This window comes from Quercus lobata, chromosome 7, assembly GCF_001633185.2.
Source record: "Quercus lobata isolate SW786 chromosome 7, ValleyOak3.0 Primary Assembly, whole genome shotgun sequence".
NCBI classification, from domain to species: Eukaryota; Viridiplantae; Streptophyta; class Magnoliopsida; order Fagales; family Fagaceae; genus Quercus; species Quercus lobata.
This window is the reverse complement of record NC_044910.1, coordinates 26,374,449-26,399,571: the sequence shown is the minus strand read 5'-3', so window position 1 is coordinate 26,399,571 and position 25,123 is coordinate 26,374,449. Positions and strand designations below refer to the sequence as shown.

Here is a 25,123-nt window from a genome sequence, read left to right as displayed (position 1 = left end):
CCACCAAATTACATTTCATTTCTTTTTCACCTTCCTCCTTTCTTCCTTTGCATCCTTTCAAGCCAAACATCTGATTCTCTAAATATTTCTTCCTTTGCATTCAAAGAAGACCACTTGCCCATTCAAAGCTCTCTAGCCAAAACCCAGCAGCATCCAGCTAAAACCCAACAACCTCAATCTAAAGCTCTCGATGTGTGGGTTCTTTCATCAAGAATGTTTTGAATGAGGACAATATGTGGGCTCCACCACTTTTTTTCGAAAATTTGAGTTTTAGAGGTGAGAACTACACTTGAGAACAATAACCAAATACAAAGTTTGATGGAGTTAAGAGAAAAGTAGAGATCGAGAAATGATGGGTTAGATGTTTAAGTGGTAAGAAATAAATTATGAAAATTGAGTTTTGAGTTATGAGTTATTTTGAAATCAAACACAATAGTTTTTTAAAATTATAGTAATAGAGTTTTTCATAAGATTGGACATGTCAATCTAGTTTTTTAATAGCTGATGCGGACATTGTCACATTGTCAATTTATCAAAAATTTGTAACTCTAACATAACTAAAATTTCCAAAAAAAAATCTATTGTTGTGTCTCACAAACCCACCAAAAACCAACGGCCACCTAAAATAAACCCAAAAAGAAACGTATCCACAATATTTGAATAACAATTTGTTTGCATTTTGACCAATGAAAGCCGCTTGTCTCATCTCATTGAGGTATCATGGAGTGGAATCACCACCCACCCAGTCACTGCTCAATTCCTTATACTAACCCAACTATAACCCCAAGGCCAAACCTCCACTTCTCTCATCCAAACTCACACTCACCAAAATGTTCGTCTCCCACACACTTTCCATGCCTTTATTTGGGCACAATTCCCAGTTTTTCATTCACCAAAATACCACACGATTGGGTACTATAACACCCACTAATCAAAATCACAAATTTCAGTTTTTCTTTACTCAAAACTGCGTAGGTTTAAGCGGTCACAAGCTCTGTGACTTGAATTCTCAGTTTTTTGATGAGTGTTATGCTAAAAAGTCAAATAGAATCCGACCCAGAAGTCAAAAACACAAGCTTTTATCTCTTAGACATGCTAAAACCTTAGTTGTCAATGATTACCAGCCAAATAGCATGGAATTGTGTTTTCACAGTATCACACAGTTGGGCACTTCCAGACCCAGAAATTTAGAGAGCAAGTTTCTATCTGGTGGTCCTCTGAGAACTTCAAACTCCAAAAGTTACAAGCTTGGTAGTAGAGAAATTGGGTTTTCAGAGGGGAATATGAGAAATGGGAAATTCATAGTGAGGCCAAAGTCAGTATTGAGTGTAGAAAAAGCGGTAGAGAGAGAAGGAATAGGTAGAGAGGCTTCTTATGATGCGATTGTTATTGGTTCTGGGATTGGAGGGTTGGTTGCGGCAACACAGTTGGCAGTGAAGGGAGCTAAGGTTTTGGTTTTGGAGAAGTATGTGATCCCTGGTGGGAGCTCTGGCTATTACGAGAGAGATGGCTATACTTTTGATGTTGGGTCTTCTGTAATGTTTGGTTTCAGTGACAAGGTCAGTGTTTTTTTTAGCTGGGATTCCTTGTTTTAGTATTTCCTACATTGCGCTTTACTTGTTGGTTAATGGTAATCGGAGCTATATGAGTTTAGGATGGTTGAATTGAGTTTGGTTCATATCATAACTTGTGATTTGAAGAATTATATAATGTTTTAGACTACGAAGCAAGGAAACTTCATTTGAGATTCCGTACCGGTGTCGTATCCGGGTCCTACCGGTGTCATAACCTCCTTGTCATGTTAAATTTTTTTAGAAATTGCTCATATGGCTGTGTCGTACCTGTGCCCGTGTCCGTGATTCCTAGGTTGTAAAATTTAGAGTGATTTTTGGAAAAGTGGGAAAAACTAGTTTTATATTGGACAATGCCATTGTATCTTGATGGGAAAATAATCCATATGGGAAGATATGTATTATTTTTCTATTGAGGAAATTAGAAAGCATTACATAGAACAATCAAGAAGAACTCAGGCCGGAATACTTAACATTCAATAAGTCATACATGGTACCATTGAACTCAGTGTTTGGTCTTTGAGATGGCTTTTTCCTCAACTTTATGAAGAGTTGCTGTGGTTTTCTTGTTCAATAGTTCGAACTTCATGGAAGTTTAAAACTTTTCAAATCCATAAACAAGGTCTTGGGACTTCTTAGGACTAAGGCTTGGCTGTTGTTGTTGTTGTTATATGAACAAATTTTCTGAAAGTGCCTAAACTGGAGTCAATTAATGGAGATTTAGTCAAATTTTTACAACCACGGAGTACAGATTATTGCTGCAGAAAGTTTTGTTCATGAGATTGTCACAGCTTGCAACTGTCAAGAGTTGTTCTATATTGCTCCATGCCCTATAGTTGGGCAAAATATAGCAAAAACTTATAAATGAATTAGAAATGGCATTAGCAGTTTAGTTTTTAATGACTTGTTAGTAATGGACCTCGTTTTCTCACGTGCTTCAGTATATGACTTTTTGCACCTAAACTGTTCCTATGTCTCTTATTCTTTTCTTTCCTTTTTTGGGGGGGGGGGGGGGGTGAAGGCTCTAAAATTTTAGGAGTTCGAAACCCCACAGAATCCACAAGTAACAATAAACCTAAGCAAAGATTAAGACTTTATAAATTTGAGTACACCTGATGGCCAATATTAATAAAAGCACTATTTTCGAGAGATCTTTTCTGTTACCGTCAACAAATCATGAATATTAAATGCTTTTATGAATAATATAACTTATGTATGATTTTTTCTCAAATGTGATTTAATAATAAAATTTCTTTTGGTTGGGATATTTTTATCGGCAAATTGGTTAATTGCATATTGTCAATATAATGAACAAAATTAAAAAATAAAATAAAATATCCAAGTCTTAGGTATATTGCATAAACTGGTTTATTTTATGAATCCAATTTCCAAATGAATTTGAGCATCAAATTCTAATCCTCTTTATTGTGTACATGTGTTGCATGGTCGTGTTGTTTATCAATTAATTTACATATTAAAATATACTTGATCTTCTTAACTACAGAAATCATTGTTTGTCTTATACTTAAAGATGATGTTTTGCCTTTTTATTGTAATTTATTTATATTTTTACTAATTATGATCTAAAATTTTTGAGTTGGTGGTTGTATAGCACCCTGAATCTTGATGTTTACCTCAAATCTGGGCAGGGGAATCTAAATTTGATAACCCAAGCATTGGCAGCAGTTGGATGTGAGATGGAGGTGATACCTGATCCAACTACTGTCCATTTCCATTTACCCAATAGCTTGTCTGTCCAGGTGCACAGAGAATATGGTGAATTTGTTGCAGAACTCACCAATAAGTTTCCCCATGAGAAGGAAGGGATCCTCAAGTTCTATGGTGAATGCTGGAAGGTCTGGTTTATTTATTTATTTGTTTATTTATTTTTGGATGTGTGACTACAACTTCCTCCAGCTGTTTTTGCCTCTACTTGCAATTTATTACTTACATTAAGGCACTTGTGCACATATTGGGTAGATTTTCAATGCCTTGAACTCATTGGAATTGAAGTCACTTGAGGAGCCAATCTACCTTTTTGGACAATTTTTTCAGAAGCCTCTCGAATGCTTGACACTTGGTAATAATGGTTTTGTGGATTTTATTATATAGCTTAGCTGTGAATTGTAAATTAGTGTCATAATTGTAGAAATAATTCTGGCTCTTGATCATTTTACTAGCTCCAGTTGGGATATCTTTAGGGCAGTAGTTTTGATCAATTGCTAATTCATGTACTTTTGTATTAAGACTCCTGTGTGACTGTAGTGGGGAAGTAGTTGAAACAAGGAACAGATGCATCTCTAGACTACTTCATCCTTACACTTATCTGCTGGAATTTATTAATATGTGAAAGACTTTCTTAGTTCAATCTAAAAATAGTTTATCCCCACTACTTGGAGATGGGATGAGATCCAGAAATAAAGGTGATTGCTTTACTATCATCATGCAATTGATCTACTGTTAACTCCTTTGAAATGTCAAGATGCCAAATGCCAAATAGAGGACCTGTTAGCAAATGATCTTGTTGATTTTCTTGGTTGGTTCTGAACTTGAGAAATCTTGATGGTTTCATTGCTCTTTGGTCTCTACCATTTATGTATGATCCTTGCTTGTAACATCCTGTGGGCAGACCATCTTTGTGGTTGCCATATGCCCAATATTGGTTCAATTTTGAGTAGTGACTGGTTTCCAAATAAAATACACTATTGACTAGGAATGCTTTCTAAGTTTCTATATGCTGTTTAAGTGGACATTTAAAATTTTCCAATCTCTTGGTTATGGACTTAAATATTGTTGTCCTCTGCAGCCTATTATTTGCCTCAAAATGCCGGAGATATAGCTCGAAAATTCATTAAGGATCCCCAGTTATTGTCTTTCATAGATGCAGAGGTGAGTTGAAATTACTTGCATGATCCAATTAGAAGTTTCTTAAAAGGATTAATCAATTTATTAATGCAATAGACGCATCGCTCATCGCATTGGCCTTGTTAAACAAATTTTTTTTTACCTATTTTGTTTCTGCAGTGTTTCATAGTGAGCACAGTCAATGCTTTGCAGACACCAATGATCAATGCAAGCATGGTAAGCTGTCACTTAGCTTTCTGGCTCTTTTGTGTTCACTTTAACTTGTTTCCTCATATATTGTTTGTCCCAGGTTCTATGTGACAGACATTTTGGAGGGATTAACTACCCTGTTGGTGGTGTCGGTGGAATTTCAAAGTCCTTAGCAAAAGGCCTGGTTGATCAAGGCAGTGAAATACTTTACAAGGCAAATGTGACTAACATTATAATTGATCAGGACAAAGCTGTGAGTTTGACATTAGTCTCAAATGACGATGCCATAATATCCATATTTCATTCAATGTCACAGAAATGTTTTAGCTGCTTATGTTATTTTATTCTCCATTTTGTAGGTAGGAGTTAGGTTGTCAGATGGAAGGGAGTATTTTGCCAAAACCATAATATCAAATGCTACTAGATGGGATACTTTCGGTTAGTTGTGGCAAGGAATTTGAAAATTTTATTTGGATGATGGTCCTTTCTTGCTATCTTATGCACTAGTTTGTTTAGTTCTATTACTGATAATTTAATTACATTAAATGTTGATTTTTAGGAAATCTCTTAAAAGGAGAACACCTTCCAAAAGAAGAAGAAAATTTTCAGAAAGTTTATGTTAAGGCACCATCTTTTCTTTCCATTCACATGGGGGTTAAAGCTGAAGTGCTGCCACCAGATACTGATTGCCACCATTTTGTTCTTGAGGTATTTGGGTTATTTCAGTTGCTTCATATTCTTGTCAATCTTGAGGGCCTATAAATGGGTATTATTAAATTAATATGCTTGCCTTATTGTCTTCCCCTTTAAAAAAAAAAATAAAAAGAATGATTGGACAAGGTTAGAAGAGCCATATGGAAGTATATTTTTGAGCATTCCAACTGTCCTCGATTCATCATTGGCTCCAGAAGGACGTCATATTCTTCACATCTTTACCACTTCTTCCATAGAGGACTGGGAGGTAAGAATAGTACTGTCAAAATTACATTGAAAGGTTACATGTTAGGTGGATCTTTGATTCCCATCCCCATGCTCTTTCCTCAGCCCCTCCCACAATTTAGTTGGGGTAGAAAAATATGTATGATGTTTCAAATAACAAAAGAACTGGTCTACTTTTTAGGGTCTTCCTCCAAAAGACTATGAGGCAAAGAAGGTGCTTTTTGCAGATGAAATCATTAGAAGATTGGAGAAAAAACTATTTCCGGGGCTGAGATCATCAATTGTTTTTATGGAGGTATAGGCCTTACTTTTGTACTGCTGAAAAATATTGAAAAAATATTTTTGACAACGTGCAATATTATTCTTTGCACAATGCTATACGTACATAAACGTAAACATCAAACTTTAGTTGCAAGCACATCTATTACATCACAAATGTTGTCTACATCACAGAGAGAGAGAGAGAGAGTGAGAGAAGCCTATATAAGGTTATTTATTTCCTTTCACCCTTCCTCCTCACATCAGCTTTTGGTCAGGCTACATACTCTTTGCTGTAATGGGAACAAATTGAAACTGATCCCTTCCTATCTCCCACCCACTAATTTAATGCATTTTTGGTTGCCTAGGATTTCTGCAACTCAACTCTTCATAAAAAGATGTAAATTTCTCTGATGATGGCAGGTGGGAACACCAAAGACACACAGACGATTCCTGGCTCGTGATAAGGGTACCTACGGACCAATGCCACGCGGAACTCCTAAGGGATTACTAGGAATGCCATTCAATACAACTGTAAGTTTAACTATAAGCTATGGTGGGTCAATCAGTAGCTAGTTTTATAAGCATACTGAATTCACTTGGTCATGCAATAATGGAAACTACAGGCTATAGATGGTCTTTACTGTGTTGGCGATAGCTGCTTTCCGGGACAAGGTGTTATAGCTGTGGCCTTTTCAGGAGTAATGTGTGCCCACCGAGTAGCTGCTGATATTGGTAATCTTTAGACCTCATTCAATGCATATCGGTTGTTGTTGGCTGAAAATTATTTGGTTGATCCTCTTTCACAGCTTAGCTACTTATACTTAAGCTTATAATTTTGACCTAATAAAAGCTCACCATAACAACAACAAAACATTATTCCCAAAACTATCGGGTTGGCTATGGGTCATCAGCAGACTAATTGGGGTCGTTCACATGTATTATTTTCCGCCACTCTATCCTATCCAAAATCATACTCTTTTTCAATTCCTTATCATGTTCTTTTTTAGTATTTCTACTTGTGTTATTTTAGATCTTCCTCTACCTTTTCTTCATTCCCTCAATTTAAATTGAATTGCTTTTCCGCATTGGGGCATTAATCTTTCTCCTTGCACATGATCAAACCATCTCATGTGCCTCTCTGTCGTCTTTTCACTAATGGGCACCCCTATCTTTAATTGAATTTTTTCATTTCGTATCCAATTTTTTGTTGTTTTTTCACTTATCTATCTTATCATTCTTTTTTTAACTATGCTCATTTTATGAACACATTTCTTAATAGCCCACCATTCAGTACCATATAGCATGGATGGTCTTATTGCAGTTTTTTAGAAATTTCTCTTTAACTTAATAGGTATTCTAAAATCACACAATAGTTTTGATGTGCTTCTCCACTTTAGCTATCATACTCTTATCTTATGATTCACATCCTCTTCGATCTCACCATCCTTGTGAATTATTGATCCAAGATATTAAAAGCGCTCACCCTTTGGTATCTTGACCATCAAGTTTTACAGCTCCTTCATTTTTATTTCTTCTATTACGAAACTTACACTAAATGTTATCATGTACTCTATTTGAGACTCTAAACCCATTGCCTTTAGATTCTAAAGAATCCCTCCAGATTTTCAACTTAACCAAATATGAGCTCCCATTATTATATTATAAAAAATAATAAAAATAAATAAAAATAAAAGCTTCAATAAAGATTGGTAATGTGTTGAAAATTTGTCCAATTTATTTATTTAAAAAGTAAATTAATAAAATAAAATCTTATTTAAAAAGTATATCTTCTCATTTGCGTAGATTTTTTTTTTTTTTTTTTATAAATATTTTTTACTATTTATTATTATTATTATTATTATCTAATTCTGTTATTTGACAGGGCTTGAGAAGAAGTCCCCAGTATTAGATGCTGCCCTCCTTCGACTTCTTGGATGGTTAAGGACATTGGCATGATATACATCTGAAAAAATATAAGATTCAGCACGATCATTTTGGCTAAAATGGCATAGCCAGCTTGCTTAGTGTCGAAGATCTACAGTAGGTTGACTCAAACATAATTGCTATCCCTTTTTCTTTTCTTTTCTTTTTTTTCTTTTTTTTTTTCTTCCTTTGGAGGTGTCACTAATCACCAAAGCCAATTGAGGTATTTTGTGCAATGGGTATTTAATCAATGGGATTTCCCCAGTAATTCTCATTTGCTAAGCTGAAAATATGCAAACAAAAATTGTAGAGTTGTATGTGGTTCTTGATGTATTGTCTTCCGCTGATTAATTTGCAGTTGATTGCTGGTTCTTCTTCATCTTTTTTTTTTTTGGGTTATAGGTGTAAATAATTACTCTAGTAATCTACTGATGCATTTTGTCCCTTGTGATATCTAGTGGGTTGTAAAATCATTCCTAAATCCAGTAGATAAATATTAGTTGTGTTCAATTGCAATTGACAAAAATCTACTGTTACATAATAGTTGTAATCAATTATGATAACAGAATTCCACTGCTTTTTTAGTACTAGAACCACCTGTTACTTGAGTTTGATATTTTCTGGAAACATCTCCGAGGATTCTCCATACAGTAAAATTAACTTATATGCCTATGAAAACATGTAGCACTCTCTTTGATGCTATCACCAGGTAATGAGATGACTGCGCATCCAAAAACCATGCAAGCATTTCTTTTAACCTCAACACTCAGGTCTTTACAAGATTGCTCTTGGAGCAGCTGGCCAGATCTAACCTCCTTTGTAAATTGCAACTTATTAAGCTCCAGATTGGGGCTTCATCCTCCGCAAAGAGAGATATGCCAAAAGACGGTAACCAAAAACCATAGCTACCAAGGCACTGACTTCTGTAAAGCCATTGTCTATTCTCATCCCATTTATGGTGGGTGTGATGTCTTCATACTGCACCTTGAGAAGAAGCTTGTATGTGTGGTAGTTGAAAGACATATAGCGAATCCAAGAGATGAATATTGGAACTCGCTGCGAAATTTTGGGCAATGTATTATTATATCAGCTTAGATTTATATAGTAGCTCTTGAAAGTAAATATTTGTTAAGTATCTTGAACTATAATTTTTATGGTGAGAGTTCTTCCTTTTGTTCAGATACAACACTATACTTAAATTATTGTCTTCATAAACTTCAATTGTAGGATAATATAGTTGTTCTAGCTTATGACCCTATGAAGCAGTTTCTTTATTTGACCATTGGAATTGAATGCATATTTGGCTTCCATGTTTGCATGTTTACCTTCATACCACTTGAAAAAAGGGGGAAAAAGTTTGCATGCTTACCTGCACAAAGAACCCACCAGCCAGCATGAAGGTCATCACAGTTACTGAAGCCAGAGTGGTTGCCCTCTTTAAGTCCATTAATGTAGCCCCAATAGCTAGTCCAAGTCCCTGTTTTCGAGCAAGTTATATTTGGCTATATGTGGTATTTTTTATTATGGTGTTATCTTAATCAGTAGCTGTAGGAGACATACCTGAGCCGCCACAATGCAGAGGAAGACAGTAAGCATGGTTAGGAAGAAGGGACCAGCACTTAGTCTCAATCCCGCCATGAAATAGACAACAAGAAGGAACAGTACTGGTAGTATAAGGTCAAGTGGAAGGTCACTTGTAGTCCTAGCCACAAAATATGCACTTAGTCTGTACATGTCGGCTGCTCGTTCTTTACTTAGCATGGCTCTTTCTTGAGGGAATGTGAAGATTGATGTGAAGACAGGAAAGAATCCCCAGAAGACTGCAATGAAGAAAAGCAGTCCTGCCTGCAATGAAAGGTAGGTTAAGTTCTATGTTTGATTCTATATTCAATTCTATATTTCCATATAAGCACAAGAATAGACTATGAAGTTAATGCTTGTGTGACGATAGGCATACTGCAAAACTATGAAAGTTAATCTGATTACTTTAGAACCTCATTGTTCCCATGAAATGACATTTATGAATTGTGCTGGACTTCAGCTTGCACAATAGTTTCTTTAGAAAAATTTAGAAATAGAAAGCAATGTTATTTTACATTCCTTCCTTCGCCCTTGCTATTATCCTCTGATATGTTTAACTGCCATCTTTTTCAACCATTCTTCATGGGACAATATATGGTTACATAATTAGATAAAGACATTCAGAAATGAAGAAATCTTTAAAAACAAAGGAAAACAGCTTAGTTAACCAATGGTCTATGATGGAGTGCCAGAACAATGCCTGATGTGATAGTGCAAGGCAAAATGGTTGTTCATTGACTTGATGAGAACAAGTGTTGAACATTGACTGATATCTTAACAGAATCTATGAAGTAATTCTTTTTATTAGTAAGTTATATACGCATCCTATGGTTTTGATATGATTATCTCACCCTCACCCACACTATTTGAGAGGAGGAAGTGCCATTTGAGTCATAGGTCTTGGCAAAGCTATGGATAATAACATGAAATGTAGGGTGGGATTAGAGTAATAAAATCGAATTGCCAATTTTTTGTGATGATGTATATGTCTGGACAATGTAATTATTGTATTCTATCTGTTTGTTGTAGTGACTCTCTAGTAGGTGGTCTTTTTTATAGCAAGTAATGATTTTTGAGTACTATACAGGTCACTCAACAAATATGCTTTGACAAGATAAGGCTTACCTGATCTTGCAGGCCTTTGTGGCTCTTACTATCAGACTGCCACCATAGTAATCCCAAGATAAATGCCGTTGAGAGAACTTGGGTAATTCTTAACCAGCTAAAATAATCATGCCGCCGTTCTTTGATTCCTCTGCAGAACAGTATGGAATACTGTTCCCACCAGCTTGCACCCCATTGTCTCTTCGGAGAAGACACCTTCGATTTCACTTCTTCGTCGAGGGGTATAGGATCCATAAGTTTCTTCTTTTCCTTGTCGGCAACTTTTGTCTCATAGGCTTCCACAAGATACTGTTTTTACACACAAGATTCGTTAGGTAGAGAAATAGCTTGTGATGTGCCACATAAAATTATAGGTGGCGCTTGCTTTTAGGACATAACACTCCAGTTATGTGGAATTTGATCATTAGATGAGGGACACAACAGATTTTTGCCGCTTAAATTTTATATGAGCAAATATATGGTCTGAAGACTTAGGCATGCTGAGGGTAGATCTTATAAATGAAAGACAGTGTGCCAGTTGAAGGCAGCATTCTCAAAGCTGCTGCCTTAAGGGTTTACTAGGATTTTTCCCCCTTTCGTTTCAGGTGATTTGGGTCACTTGGTCTATGAACCACTCGTGTTTTGTGGATGTCAAGGAGTGACAATGAAGGGGTTTGGGCAATATGATCAAGACATACAACACAATGTCACCTAAGCGTAGGGAGGATGGACAGTTCACAGTTGGTTAGATCTAGAATGAAACATGGGACTCTTTTTGGCTAACAGAAGTAATTTGCTACTTGGTATAACATGCCTGTCCTCTAAATGTGATGTCTGCTGATGATTTAAAAAAAGCATTTCAAAAGGAAGAGAATTTTCTTCCTTTGAGTGTCTCTTCTTGTTGGTACTTTTTTTCAAACCAATAAACACTTATTTTACCTCATGCACTATGGCAGGAGACGGTTTCCCGTTCCTTGTTTCAGTATCTGAATTTCCCATTTGCACTTTGTCATCCAACTCTGATGGTACTGAGACATCATTTAGGTTTCCATTTGCGAGGTCTAGCAAGAACTCTGCTGGATTCATGGCAATTAGAGGGGAACATCCAATAGATGAGAAATACACCGTTGCTTCTGATGCTTTTCCAAAGTAGAGCAAGCTTCCTTTCCCTAGAAGGATCAACTTGTCAAATTTGTGGAAGAGTCTACTTGATGGCTGATGAATTGTTGTTACCACTGTTTTTCCAGCCTGCCAAAAATTTGAAACAGGTTGTTAATTACAACACACCTTTATGTTTTTTGGGGATCATATGGCTCAATAAATTTTTAGTTAAATATTGAAATTATGTTCATGTTGATCAAGTTGTTTTAAGGGTGTCAGTATAAGCTACCTCTGCAATGTCTTGTAACAACTGGACAGTTCTCATAGCAGTAGTAGAATCTAAGCCAGAGGTTGGTTCATCAAGAAACAAAAGGGACGGGTTGATTATAATCTCATTGCCAATAGAAACTCTTTTCCTCTCTCCGCCTGACACTCCACGAACAAAGGAGCCACCAATCATAGTGTCTTGGCACCTGTTAACATATTATTTCTCTTTACTACATTAGCTTTCTAGAACAAGATCAACTTATTTAGTTTAAAGTCTTTATTTTTTTACCGAGAGAGTGAATGCGTCAATGCATAATTCTTTTGAGAAAAGTTCCAGGATTCCATTATAGTGGGTATAAAGTAAGCCTACCTCTCCAAGCCTAGCTCATGAATGACATCTATTGCTCGTTTTTCCTTTTGCTCTTTTGTCAGTGTCTTTGGGAGTCGTAGCAGGGCTGCATAAGTCAATGTTTCCTTCACTGTAAGGTGAGGAAATAGGACATCGTCTTGAGTCACAAATCCTATCCTGCAATATGTTTCACGTTATTATTCTGTTCTGCACTTTTCTTGCATCTATTCTAGTGCTCCTTTAGATAACACCTACGAATCTTTAGGAACACAATAAGTCTGCTTAAGATTTATTATCCAGAAAGGACACAGTTTTTGCTCTTTCATTTCCTATGATTGTTCTGACCCCAAGGGCACCACCATTAGTTGGAAATTATGCCTCATGAAACGGAGGTCATTAATAGAATCTTTCTTTTTCTCTACCCCTAGAGGCCAAAACTCTTCCATGAGTCATCTTACAGTAGTAATGAAAGAAATTCTAGCAACTGCACTTAAGCTGATCATGGATAAGTTTTGGCTCATGGTGCTCTCCAAAATATATTCTAAGTATGTGTGTGCATGCACATTGCACACATAATTTTTTTTAAATCAATAATAACTTGTCAACTTAATAAATTGTGAAACATGTTATGAAAATGGCTGTGTACGTGGTATTACTCTATTGTGAAAAATGTAGTTCAGGAATTCTTCTACCAAGTTCTTTTGACAAAATCTACATAAACTCACGGAAAGAAGCTGCACATACAGCAAGTAGAAAGTCAACTGGACCGTGAATTAAGTTAAGAAACTGACCTGCTTTTTAGGAACTTGGAATAAGGATGATCATTGTAAGTAATTGAACCACGAACAGTGGGCTGAATCAATCTGCCACCAAGTAGATTTAGAAGTGTTGTCTTTCCACTTCCTGAAGGTCCCATCAATGCCAAAACCTCCCCAGGATTCACTGAACCAGTGATCCCATTTAAAATATCTTTCTCCTCACTTGTCCTCATTCCTTTGAGAATTACCTTGTATGACACATCTGTGAACTGCGATTTACAAAAAGAAGAATTCACTTTCACTACACAAATTGGTTACAAATCTTCTGTAATACTTAAAATATGATTGTAATCTAGCAAGACACTTGTGTTCACCAAAACTTATCCAATTGTCCATACCCTTCTTTCCTTAGCAAAGCTGTGCTTTGATTTGATGTTTCTCTTATTTGAAGTTTGAGGATGACTCAAGTTAGGCCTAGATTCACACTTTTAGCCTCAATGCATGAGTTTGAACTAGTTGTATATTAGGATTAACGTGTGCAACAGTTCGGCTGGAACTAAAAGACCCATTAACAGGTCTATGTAATTAAAGGCGTACACTCAGTTCTTTTTTTATTGTTGGAAAGAAGGGAAAGTCTTGTACATAAATATCATATAGGATGAAACTCTGTACAAGACTGAACCTGACCATGCTATTGCTAGCCATGTTTCTATGGGTGGCGTTGTTGCTAAATCAATCTCCATCCTTGCCTGTCCAAATACATAGTATAACATCAATCCATGCATATCAACAAACCCAGGGTTCAACGCCGGTACGTGCAGTAGCAGAGAAAAGATGGATAGAGGAGAAGCTGCGTGCACGGCTAGCACTGTTACGGACCTTGAGATAAAGTGGCAATGTTGGTTCTGTTTGAAACTTCGGCCTACGTGTGCCAGCTTCAAGATCCTCAGCTGCAACCACATATAGCTAGTTAGTTGTAAATATATGAACAGAATCAAAAGGTTACTGTCCAAAAACTGTCGTGCTTAATTACAGTTCATGCTAAGCAATCATCACGAATAGTCACGCGATAATAAGTTACTGAAAAGAGTGTAAATTGTAAGTTTTTGTAGTCATCAATTTAAATGCGAACTTAAACTTAGAGAGTGTAAATAGTATTTTAGCTGCTTCTTTTCCCCTAAGTGAAGACCTAGAGGTATACCCACCGCAAGGGTGGAAATATGAATAAACCGAAGAGCCATTGGCACCTAAGGGCTACCTTTTCGAAGATGGAAGTGCCTCCATTTCGAAAATGGTAAATTTCTAAAGATTTTTAAATTTTTTTTTTTTTTTTACAATTCTTCATTTTCATTTATTTTTAATAGAAAATTAAGTATATCTCCTCTTTGTTGAGGCCAACTTTGTTTGTAATTCTTCAAATCATTTAGCATATATACTCAAAATGGAAATTCTAACTATATATATAACTATTATATTTGAAAATAAGATGGGATAAGGTTATTTAAAATATATTAGATGAAAACAATATAAGAGACCTAATAAGTCTTTGTACATGAAAAATTTCTCAAAATTTTGTAACAGTTGAAATAATAAGTTGTGATTAGTGTATGATAAAAGTGATATAAAAAATAATTACATATAAAAGTAACATTGTATTAATCATAATTCATCTTAGCATGTTGTGATTGGTGTATGATAAAAGTGATATAAAAAATAATTACATATAAAAGTAACATTATGTTAATCATATTTTATCTTAGCAAATTATGAAATTTATCGAATTTCTAACCGTGTTGTATTAGATGAAGGTGACCTTTTAGAAAGATAAATAAGGAATCTATTAGTTTGAAAAAAGTGATAAGCATGTCATATCAAAACGTGGTGTGCAAACCATGATACTATCAAAGGCACTATAGATAGTGAGTCACATATGGAAGTGACATGCCAAAATAAATAAATAAATAACTTAAAACAAAATAAATGATTTTTTAAAATTATGAGGAGTTTGAAATAAATAGAAATGAATCCACATGATAATGTTATATATAAAAAAATATCAACAAGAAAGGAGGTGAGGACAAAAGTTAGTAGTTATTTATTAAAAGTTAATTAGAAGAAATGACAAGAAAGAAAATTTAAAGAAATTCACATAAATCATCAGAGTATCTAATAACCTTGATCATTTTATAATTCTTCGTGAATAAATTTTTATGAGGAAAAAAAGTGGAAAGTTCTTTTTATTTTGGTAAACTCTAATACAAAAAATTTAAGAATTTTTCTAATTTAAAATTATTTTTATAACATATTGTAATTTTTTATTTTCCTAAAAACTCAGTCTTTCATCATGTATTCATGTATCATCCACATACTCTCATATTTCCGTGATTTTAGCTATGATCTAATATCCTGTTCAAAGTCACAGTTTGGTAGCTAAACTAAACTCATCCAAATTCAAATGCCTTGGTGAACCAAGATCCTGACTTGTCCAATTCTATTTCTAAGTCCTGGGCCCAATAATGTTTTTCAATTTGTAGAAAGATTAAAGCCAATAATAGTTCACTTATATTTGGACCCACTTAAGACTTTTTATTTTTTTTGAGAAGGACACTTAAGACTTTAAAACACATATGATGTTTCTCACAGCCCAAAGGGTAAGATGATGAACACATATAGTTAAATTAAAAAAAATTAGTACGCAACTAATTTCACATTTATTTTCATAACTATTTAATTTGATTAACAGTAAATGATATACTAATAAATAAATAAAAGCAAATTTACGTAAAAATAACAAATATTTTTTTTTTATATATACAAGATAGAAATTCTATTCTAACATAATTTAAGTGTATATGTGTGTGAGGTTTCTTCTTAGAAACTTGAATTTTTGCCCTTATTCCTCTCACTTTACAAAAATTTGATATTTATAAAGTGATCATCACGCTAAAAATATACAATAGTAAAATAACAATCAATTAATCACATTCTATTACGTAAAATAACTAATAAAAAAAAAGTGTGAAATTAACGGCAGTCCTACAATAACTATGGTTAAAATTGGGGACTTATGTGTCATCCAAAGCTCCAAACTATTGCCTTTTTAAGAGAGGTAGGGCTAGTTCTCACGGGAATCACATTTTCCCAAGTAGTTACAAAAAGGCACTCTTCACTTTCTAAAAAGTAATAAACTAGCAGTTTCGAGTGGAGTGAAATAAAAGTTGGGGCAAAGCCAAACTACCTTTGCCCCACTTTTTCTCATCCAACATCAATCATTTGCTCAACACTGGTGATTTTCAACCTTTACCTCTCTATCCCTTTCCCAAATTTGGTTTTCAAAGACCGACTAAGTTGCCGCAGTCTCTCTCATGCATTAACCAGTTTGTCTCCCACCAAGGTACCTCATCATACACTAGATATATAGCATTAGAATTTAGATATATATGCACTATTACTTTCATAATATATGGGATTTTGAAGGAGGGTGGATATATACAATATATAAATTAATTATTATTTCAATAATTTATATATATATATATATTTTTTTTTTAAGTCACTAAAAGAATTAGGGTATAAAATTTATTATTGTTATTCTAACTTTTAAATAGTATATTATTTATCTAACTAAAGAATAATGAGCATCAAAACCACATTTAGCAAAGGCATGATCGACCCCATTAAAATCTTTACCAACCATGTTGATCACATAAATAAGCAAGTGGAAAATTTTCTTTTGAAGTTAAGTACTTTAGATTTTTTATTTTTTATTAGTGAGCAAGAAATACTTTAGATTATATATGTACTATGCAAGAATAAATACAGGCATTCAAGCACAAAGGTAATGGTATTAATAGTATGCCCCAATAGATGATTTGTGGAATCCAAGTGTCCTTGCAAGCACCAAAGGCCGCTCTACCCAGCTAGTGGAAAAAAAAAAATTACCCTTATCTTAAGAATCTTATCATAAGACAAATGTTGAGTGGCCTCCACAAAAACCACGATATATATTTGGACTGTTAACTATATAGTGTAGTAATTAATTAAGAAATAAAACTTACGTATATCATCGTCGCTAAACGGCTTTGAGTCATCTATGTCCTCAGGAGGCATGGTGAAGCCGGTGAAGGAGAATGACAAGCCTAAGCTGGCACTAGAGGCTCGGCTTAGGGCGGCGCCGCTGCTGACATCATCCAAATCCAGCTTAATTTGGGCACTCCTTGACTTCCTAATGTGTGTGTTTTTGCTGCTACTACTAGTACGCCCTGGTGATGCCGCCATCATCCGCCTACTAGACTTTCTCGACAGTGTCCCGCCGCTCTCCACGGCTGCCCCGGCCCCATCGCTCGATGATGACTTAAATGCTGCCGCCACCGTCTCCAGAAATTGATCCGATTTTGTCCTAACCAAACTTGATGATGAATGGCTCTTCTCCATGTTTCACCACACTATCATAACAAAACGTACACCACATGCACCCATAATGAAAATGTTCAGTGAAATATAAAATACAGTATGTATATATATAGTAACCAATTCTCCAAAAAAAAATGAAAAAAAAAAAAAAAAAAACTATATACAGTAACCAAAAGAATTTAAGTGCTCCCCATTATTTAGCAAAAAATAGAAAGAAAAAAGAAAAAGGAAGTGCTTCTCATAATTGTACAAGAGACACAATGCGTCCATACCTATTGGCAAAACCAATATCTATTTTTAGAAACATTTTCTTGGGAAATTGAAAAAAAAGTAAAATCCATATATATATATATAAATAAAGTGGTCCAAAGTTTTTCAGTGTGGTCTCCCCTTTTGATTATGCGGGGGAGAAAAAAAAAAGTATTTATCATATCAGAAATGTCATGGAATTGGCTTGGCACTTAGTTGTACTTTTAACTTTTTTAATAAGTTGATAAATAATTGGCTTAAATAGCATGAAGGTGAAAAGCAACAATACCAAAAATGGAGTCATATACATTAATAAAATCACATTTGATGAGGTTAGGAAAAAATGAAGATAGTTAAAGAGAGAGTGGAAGGGTTCTTGACTTCTTGGTTGGTACAGATCGAAACATAAAATCTCTTCTACAACTATGTCCCTGCTAGATTATATATAAGTCATAATAACTATGGGAAAAGAGGAAGAGAAACCAGAATGATCTTTCGAAAACTTACTCATATATATAGTACTAGAAGATAGTTGGCTATTGATCTTAAAATACTAAAGTTCAATCAAAGAGAGCAACATTGAAATCTATCAAGATATAAACTAAACAGTAGAGAAGAAAGTTGCATTATCCATACCTTGTATGACTAAAAGGGAAGGGGCCAGAGACTCAAGAGAGTAGAAGAAGAAAAGAGAGCCCTATTCGGAAGTATGACTAATTATAACTCTCATGGTGCGGTGCATCCACTTCTCTTATAAAGAGCAATAAATGAAGAGGTTCGCAAAGTTACAGGAACACCCTCATACCTCTCAAAAGTTTTCAAAAAGTTTGCATGTAATATGGTAATAATATCCCATGATTGAGACGACAACAACAATATATAACAACAAAAAAAGAGATGTGAGATATGATGAATCTTGCATCAATCACATTCAATGAGTCCAGGCATCCTTGCCGTACACGTGTTTGGCTGTTTCGTATGGTCCTATATATATTTTTGGCTTGGAATTTCATAGTTTTGGATTCAAGTACAAATGGCATCAACTAGCTAGGGTAGGTCTTTGGAGTCAATTAGAATACTTTTAATATTAATGGTGTTTAGCCTTATTTGAGTGGCTGATGTGATTCCTTATGCGAAACAAGCCAAGGAATTTATTTTCTGGATTGGAAAGCCGTGGATGTCTGTAACATGAGGTTGGTTTCATCTTAGATTACCTAGTCTACAGGGAACCAAGAAATTTTGGAGTCTTGTTCAAATCATGTGTAAGCGTGTTTTTCCTTTTCCTTTTGGAAAATTTGTACGTTGCAAATACTAGATAGGATCAATTAGCCATTTTTGCCATTTTGTTTTTTGAGAATGACAAATGAATTCAATGATGCATGTAATTTCATTTTTATCGTCACCCTCCTGATCCGTATGTTGTCGTCATTAATTATTAATTTATTACCATTTTCCTTCGTTAATATATGGTTCGTGAAGAAATCTATATATTGCAAGGATACTTAAGCTCAATATATATGATGGTATTTCCTTTCTATTATAGGGAAGGTTTAGGAATTATAATGTCTCTAAGAATGTTGCTACTAAAAGAAACTGATAGATTGGATTTGTTAGTTTAATTTTAACGATCTTTGCCTTCTTTCCTTCTTCCACTGAAACCCATATCGGCTACCAAACAGGACCGGCTCAACAAATTTAGAGGCCTTAAGCTAAAAGTTTAGGTGAGGCTTTTTTAAGTTATTTAAATATTAATTAAATAATATTTATTTAACTTTTGATTTTTTTTATTTAGAATCTATTTATCATTCTCTTTAAGATGCAAAATTATTAATTAAATTTTTACATTCAAGTTTCATTAACATTTTCTTTTACTATCACTTAATCTTTTAGTAAACATTTATAATTAAAATAAAACATGATCTATGATAGAAAAATTATAAATTATCTGGAATAAAAAAAAATTAAATTATAGAACAATAGAACCTGGTTTATCATAACACAATTGCAACCTTAGAAAATAATATGATCACTTTACACTCTAAACCTGTATAAATAAATAAAAAATATATCATATAACTTAACAAACTATTTTTAATATAAAGTATATTATCCTAAATTTATAATTTTATTAAATTAAGATAACACTTGTACAAATAACAAATTAATGACTTTCCAAATGGATGGAAAAAAAAAATAATAATAATTGTGGGGCCCGGCCCAGAAATGATGGGCTATTCCAAATTCAGGCCCGTCCGAGGAGCGTCCTGTCCGAAGAGAAACCACGTATGAAGTATTACTCAATCCCAATAAACGCCAAGGAAACCTGTCCGAGGAGTAACACCTCCTCGGACCTCACAAAGCCCAGACGAGGAGCTCTCCCCAGCCACTTCAGTTCATCCTCCCAACATATAAAATGAATAAAATCCAAAATATCCCATGGAGAGCTACCACCACATTAATTGCGCCCCAACCACCCTCTTGGCCGCATTAATGAGGAAATGACCCCTGAACAGTACCGCCTTGGCCTCTGCAACTCACATAGGGAGAGATGAAGGCGTCTGATGGGACAGCCACTCAAGTAGGTGCTTAGATGGTCAACAAGTGTAGGGTTGAGATGAGAGAAGGGAGCTATATAATGTAGTGGAGTCCCTTAGAGAAGGGGACGAAAAATTCTGTATGAGGAACTAGAGAAATAAACTTACACGTGAGAGATCCATTTTCGTGTCTTTATTTTCTGCAATCATATTACCCGTGCATCAGACTGAATAGACTCGCTGAGGCCAAGTTCTTTGACCCATCCTCTACAAATATTTATTGTGGGTTGCGCTTTGGGCCAGGGCCTGATCAACCAAATTTGGGCCAGGAAAATCGTGCAACTACAATAATCATTACCAGATAGTCCTAGACTAGATGTAGGTTGAATAAATAAAAGCACTACAATAAAAACAGGTGACTCAGTATTTAAAGTTCGAATTAAAACAAAAATTATTAATTTTCAAAAATTGCTTAATTATAAAAGTGGGTTTGGTTAATGTGTTCCCTTAGGACATAATTAACCATCTATTTTGAAAAAGTTTTTATAGAAAATTGAAAAACTGTACTTTTATATTTTTTCATAAATTTTTTTTTAAAATAATTTAATAATATATGCTCTAAAGGCACACTATATAAAATTCCAATGTAAATGTAAAAAACGTGTAACTAAAGTCTGTAATTCACATGAGTTCTGATAACCCTGCAGAGTGACAAGATAACTCATAGCATTGTTTCTCAAATAGCATAGAAAAAAGTGGAATGCGTCCTAGCCATAAACGTGTACGCTTTGGACTTTGGAGAAAAATATTAAAATATTTAAAGTCTAATAAAAGGACCTGTGGTGGTGACTATGACTAAAGAGTGTTTAGTTCCAATTCCTTAACCCAAAAAAAAAAAAAAAAAAAAAAAAAAACCCAAATCAGTGAAACTCAGCAACAAGTAAAAAAAAAAAAAAAAAACTCAATCGCAAATACAAGCAAACCTGAATGAAGATCAAAGAAGAGTAGTTAGCAAATGGAAAATTATTAAGTATTTTTAGAATATCATAAATGTGTAGTCTCTCCTCTCACATAAATGATAATTATTGAAAAACTATACTTTTACGTTTTTCCATAAAAAATTTTTTAAAATAATTTAATAATGTATACTCTAAGGACACACATTATAAAATTTCAATGTAAATGTAAAAAACGTGTAACTAAAACCTGTAATTCACATGAGTTCTGATAACCCTGCAGAGTGACATGATAACTCATAGCGTTGTTTCTCAAATAGCATAGAAAAAAGTGGACTGCGTCCTAGCCATAAACGTGTACACTTTGGACTTTGGAGAAAATATTAAAATATTTAAAGTCTAATAAAAGGACCTGTGGTGGTGACTATGACTAAAGAGTGTTTAGTTCCAATTCCTTAACCCAAAAAAAAAAAAAAAAAACCAAATCAGTGAAACTCAGCAACCAGTAAAAAAAAAAAAAAAAAAAAACTCAATCGCAAATACAAGCAAACCTGAATGAAGATCAAAGAAGAGTAGTTAGCAAACGGAAAATTATTAAGTATTTTTGGAATACCATAAATGTGTAGTCTCTCCTCTCACATAAATGATAGGTCACATCATGAATTTAATTAGTGAGACTCATCATTTATGTGAGAGGAGGAAGTACGTATTTAAAGTACTCCGAGAGTACACAATAATTTTCCTTAGCAAACAACAAAAAATGCTATAAAAATAGAATTAGGATGGAGACTAGAGAAAAACAAGGTGAGCTGGAAAAAAAATACTAATCAATACTGTATTTGATTTCTTGAAATTTAAGATGAAGAGGCTACCGCACACCCTTGATACAGTGGTCACTCCACAAGTATATATGCTTGTGGGGTGTGGGGGGCAAAGACTGACTTTCAAGTCTCTAGGAGGGAGCTTCACACACATATACACTTAGATTAGACTAGAGTATAAATTCTATCTTGTATCAAAAAAAAAAAAAAAGATGAAGAGAATATGTTTTTTCTATCTATTTTTTCCTTAGATTCAAGTAATAAATGTTAGTTTTTATCAATGAAGTTATTTATAAAGCCATTAATTCAGATTTTAAATAGGAACATTATCTCTTCAATTTCTATGTTTTGGGAAAGGGGGCTTAAATTTTATTTATTTTGATAAACCATCAGGTACTAAGGGGCCTAATTTTCTCTCTTCAAGGGCCCTTAATTTTCGCTCTTCATATCAATTTATTTCTATTAGTGGCGCCTTAAATTTTTTTCCTAGGTGAAGGAGCTGTAACTAATTTGCATTGAGGGGCCTTTTTTTATTTGGAGGCTTAGGCCATTACATCAATTGCTTCTATAGTTGAGCTGGCTTTGCTACCAAATGAAGCACTTCTCATGTGATATTTTCCTTAATTGTCATTCCTTCATTTGTCTTTGAAATATATATACCTTTCTTGATCAGTAATATTCACATTAGAATTAGATTTCGTACAGCCCTTAAGCTACAATGTGTACAGCCCTTAAGCTACAATGTGAAATAAGAAATTCATAATATTTATTTTACTCCAATATTGTCATATTTCTTGCTTAAAACTTGCAGTTTAATTTCCGAGACAAATCAAATGCATGTATGTTTGCCATAAGAGATGTCTTTGTAACTGGCCAGGGAATGGGGAGAAGAAATAACAAAAAGGCACTTTCCATATTTGATGCTAATTTTGCCTCTTTATAATGTCATTTTATTTTCTACTTTAGAAATCCACCTTTGCAATATAATCTACACCCCCTTCTTCATTTTCCTATACATTCTATTAATATATATATATTTATATATATATATATTTTTTTTTTCTCACGCACCCCCTTTTTTTTTTTCCACTTCCCTTTCAATCAGTGTACAACGCCATTAATTCAAACAACTCATAAAGTTAATTTGCAACGCTAAGCAGTCTCCCCACGGCAAGATCAGCGGCCTAACGAGTAACGACCAAGCCGGCCACCCAATACCAACGATCCCAAAAGGCCCATGACACCAATATATGGATTCTGAAACACGGCAATGCCTAACAATGCCAATAGCTATTGGCATTGTTAGGCATTGAGAGAGAGGAATGAACAAAAAAAAAAAAAAAAAGTTATACAAAAGCTATAATGGTCGTTTAAAAACGAAGGATACTGTAGCATTTTGTAAAAAAATTGAATAATAATAATAATAATAATAATATCAATTGCTTGCTTTTCTTAGTTCAGAGGTAATATATGGTATTTTGAAATTAATAGAGAATAAAATGTTAAGTTTATAAGTTATAACCAATTTTACCACCAAAAAAAAATAACCAATTGATATAAAATGTTAAGTTTATAAGTTATAACCAATTTTCGAGAAAGAATAATTATACCGTACTTAGTTTGCCATATAACGAAAGCATACTATACTATATATATAACATTTACGTTAATTCTTAACTTTTCTCAAAAAAAAAAAAAAGACATTTACGTTAAGACACTTAATGCAACTATATTACGTAATTTTTATTCTAATAACTTCAAAACCTAATTGAGGCTATAGCATATTGGTCAAAATCTTTTCGATCAACACCATTTGTTTACTATTCCAAAGATATTGAATTTTCTTTATTGAATTAGGGTAGGAAACAAAAGCTCTCTCTCTCTCTCTCTCTCTGTGGAGGACGAGGACAATTTCCATTATTATGCCCATTTGGGGTTAAGGCATGGTGTGTTATCCTCTTGCCAACTCCAATAATGGAGTGAGAACCGACTGGGTTTTAGACTGTCCATCTTTTTTTTATTGGCCGAAAGCTGGATGTTGGACTTGCATGGTGCTTTAAGATTTAAAAAAAAAAAAAAAAAATACAAGTATACCAATAGGAATGTATAGCAATTTGTACATGCGGCTTAATACATTTGAGAGCCTAAAGCGAAAATTGATTATCTTGTTTTAGATGCCAAATTACTACTAATTAACATGAACTACGTAAAAAAATTTTCTTTTTTTTAGAAATTTTTTGGACAGAAAAAATTTGACAAAATTTTTCATACTTGTTGATGTGGCAAAATGATAATGGTAAGTAAAAAAATGGTGTTAGTGGTAGACTTAGATGAGAACTAGTAAAAATTTGCTAACTCAACTCTTATTATTATTCTTATTTTTTTTAGAAGTGCAATATTCACAATATTTTTTATAACAAATCCTAGGTTTTAAGTTATCTTCTGTTTTCTATTTGAAAATATCACTATAATTATTATTTTTTGCCATCAATAACAGGTAGTAACAATCTACTACTTAGCATTAGTTGTAAAAGTGTTGTGAAAAATATTGTGGACATTGCATTTTTCTCTCTTTTTTATTTTTTTTCATCTGGTAAAAAAATATTAGTTTATTTATTGATTATAAATAACCCTATTGGTTAAAATTTGGAGACTTTTTTTATTTGGGGCCTTAGGCGTCTGCATCTCTTGCTCACCCATTCAGCCAGCCGTGACGTAGAGTAGAGGGTAGAAATGCAATTTAGGGCTTGGGGGGTCGTTGTTGATGGATGAGTGGTTCATAGTTGATAGGTGTGAAGAGATGAAAGAATTGGACAAAGTGGCCCCAAAAGGACACCTTTGGTGGTTCTCGACGATAAGGAGCTATCTGTCTCTCTGCTGTTTTCTGCTGTATGCATGGTTGGTCACCCTAGGGCCGCACAACACAACTAGTGGCCACGTGGCATCTCACATTACCCTATTCCAATTTCAATTTCCATACCCTGCTCGTTTAATCTTAATCACCCCCATCCTTTTTAATGGTGATGTATCTAACGCCTAGTATTTGTTCAAATACCAGATCGAATATATCCTATATATATTATCCCTCCATATATCCTTTTAATGGTGATATATCAAGCAGTCATGATTTCCTTCTATACAAGCATGGTCCTTTTCCTAGGCTGTCATCTGGTAATCGTTCATGGTACAGTTTTGTTCTCTACAATCTGCATCACCTTTAGAAAATGGGAAATAACTATTCC

The 25,123-nt window shown here is 34.2% G+C and overlaps 2 protein-coding genes across 3 annotated transcripts; one reads left to right on the top strand and one right to left on the bottom strand.

Moving 5' to 3' along the window:
* The first annotated feature begins 655 nt into the window (after window positions 1-655).
* LOC115953799 (prolycopene isomerase, chloroplastic) lies at window positions 656-8,127 on the top strand. Its single transcript, XM_031071597.1, has 13 exons — window positions 656-1,559; window positions 3,221-3,427; window positions 3,552-3,651; window positions 4,378-4,460; window positions 4,596-4,652; window positions 4,726-4,878; window positions 4,985-5,063; window positions 5,185-5,333; window positions 5,452-5,586; window positions 5,746-5,859; window positions 6,246-6,356; window positions 6,449-6,557; window positions 7,708-8,127. The coding sequence occupies exons 1-13, from the start codon at window positions 831-833 to the stop codon at window positions 7,779-7,781; spliced, it is 2,100 nt and encodes a 699-aa protein (XP_030927457.1). The 5' UTR covers window positions 656-830; the 3' UTR covers window positions 7,782-8,127.
* Window positions 8,128-8,234: 107 nt separating this feature from the next.
* LOC115953798 (ABC transporter G family member 22) lies at window positions 8,235-18,328 on the bottom strand. 2 transcript variants are annotated; one of them, XM_031071595.1, is made up of 11 exons: window positions 18,207-18,328; window positions 16,967-17,353; window positions 13,788-13,858; window positions 12,942-13,177; window positions 12,172-12,327; window positions 11,824-12,007; window positions 11,373-11,681; window positions 10,455-10,742; window positions 9,309-9,593; window positions 9,118-9,225; window positions 8,235-8,804 (listed from the first exon to the last, which is right to left on the bottom strand). In XM_031071595.1, the coding sequence occupies exons 2-11, from the start codon at window positions 17,340-17,342 to the stop codon at window positions 8,583-8,585; spliced, it is 2,235 nt and encodes a 744-aa protein (XP_030927455.1). In that variant the 5' UTR covers window positions 17,343-17,353; window positions 18,207-18,328; the 3' UTR covers window positions 8,235-8,582. The 2 variants fall into 2 exon arrangements, with proteins under 2 accessions (XP_030927455.1, XP_030927456.1); XM_031071596.1 differs by lacking the exons at window positions 16,967-17,353; window positions 18,207-18,328 and adding an exon at window positions 13,596-13,657 and having other exon boundaries at window positions 8,239-8,804.
* Window positions 18,329-25,123: the final 6,795 nt, after the last annotated feature.

Bases quoted from the DNA above. Each gene is read 5' to 3' on its own strand.
- LOC115953799 (XM_031071597.1), top strand. From the start codon at position 831: ATGTTCGTCTCCCACACACTTTCCATGCCTTTATTTGGGCACAATTCC. The intron at 1,560-3,220 runs GTCAGTGTTTTT...AAATCTGGGCAG, and splicing joins TGTTTGGTTTCAGTGACAAG to GGGAATCTAAATTTGATAAC. The intron at 6,558-7,707 runs GTAATCTTTAGA...GTTATTTGACAG, and splicing joins CCGAGTAGCTGCTGATATTG to GGCTTGAGAAGAAGTCCCCA.
- LOC115953798 (XM_031071595.1), bottom strand. From the start codon at position 17,342: ATGGAGAAGAGCCATTCATCATCAAGTTTGGTTAGGACAAAATCGGAT. The intron at 11,682-11,823 runs GTAGCTTATACT...AATTTTTGGCAG, and splicing joins TGTTACAAGACATTGCAGAG to GCTGGAAAAACAGTGGTAAC. The intron at 10,743-11,372 runs GTAAAATAAGTG...GTGTAAAAACAG, and splicing joins CTCCTGCCATAGTGCATGAG to TATCTTGTGGAAGCCTATGA.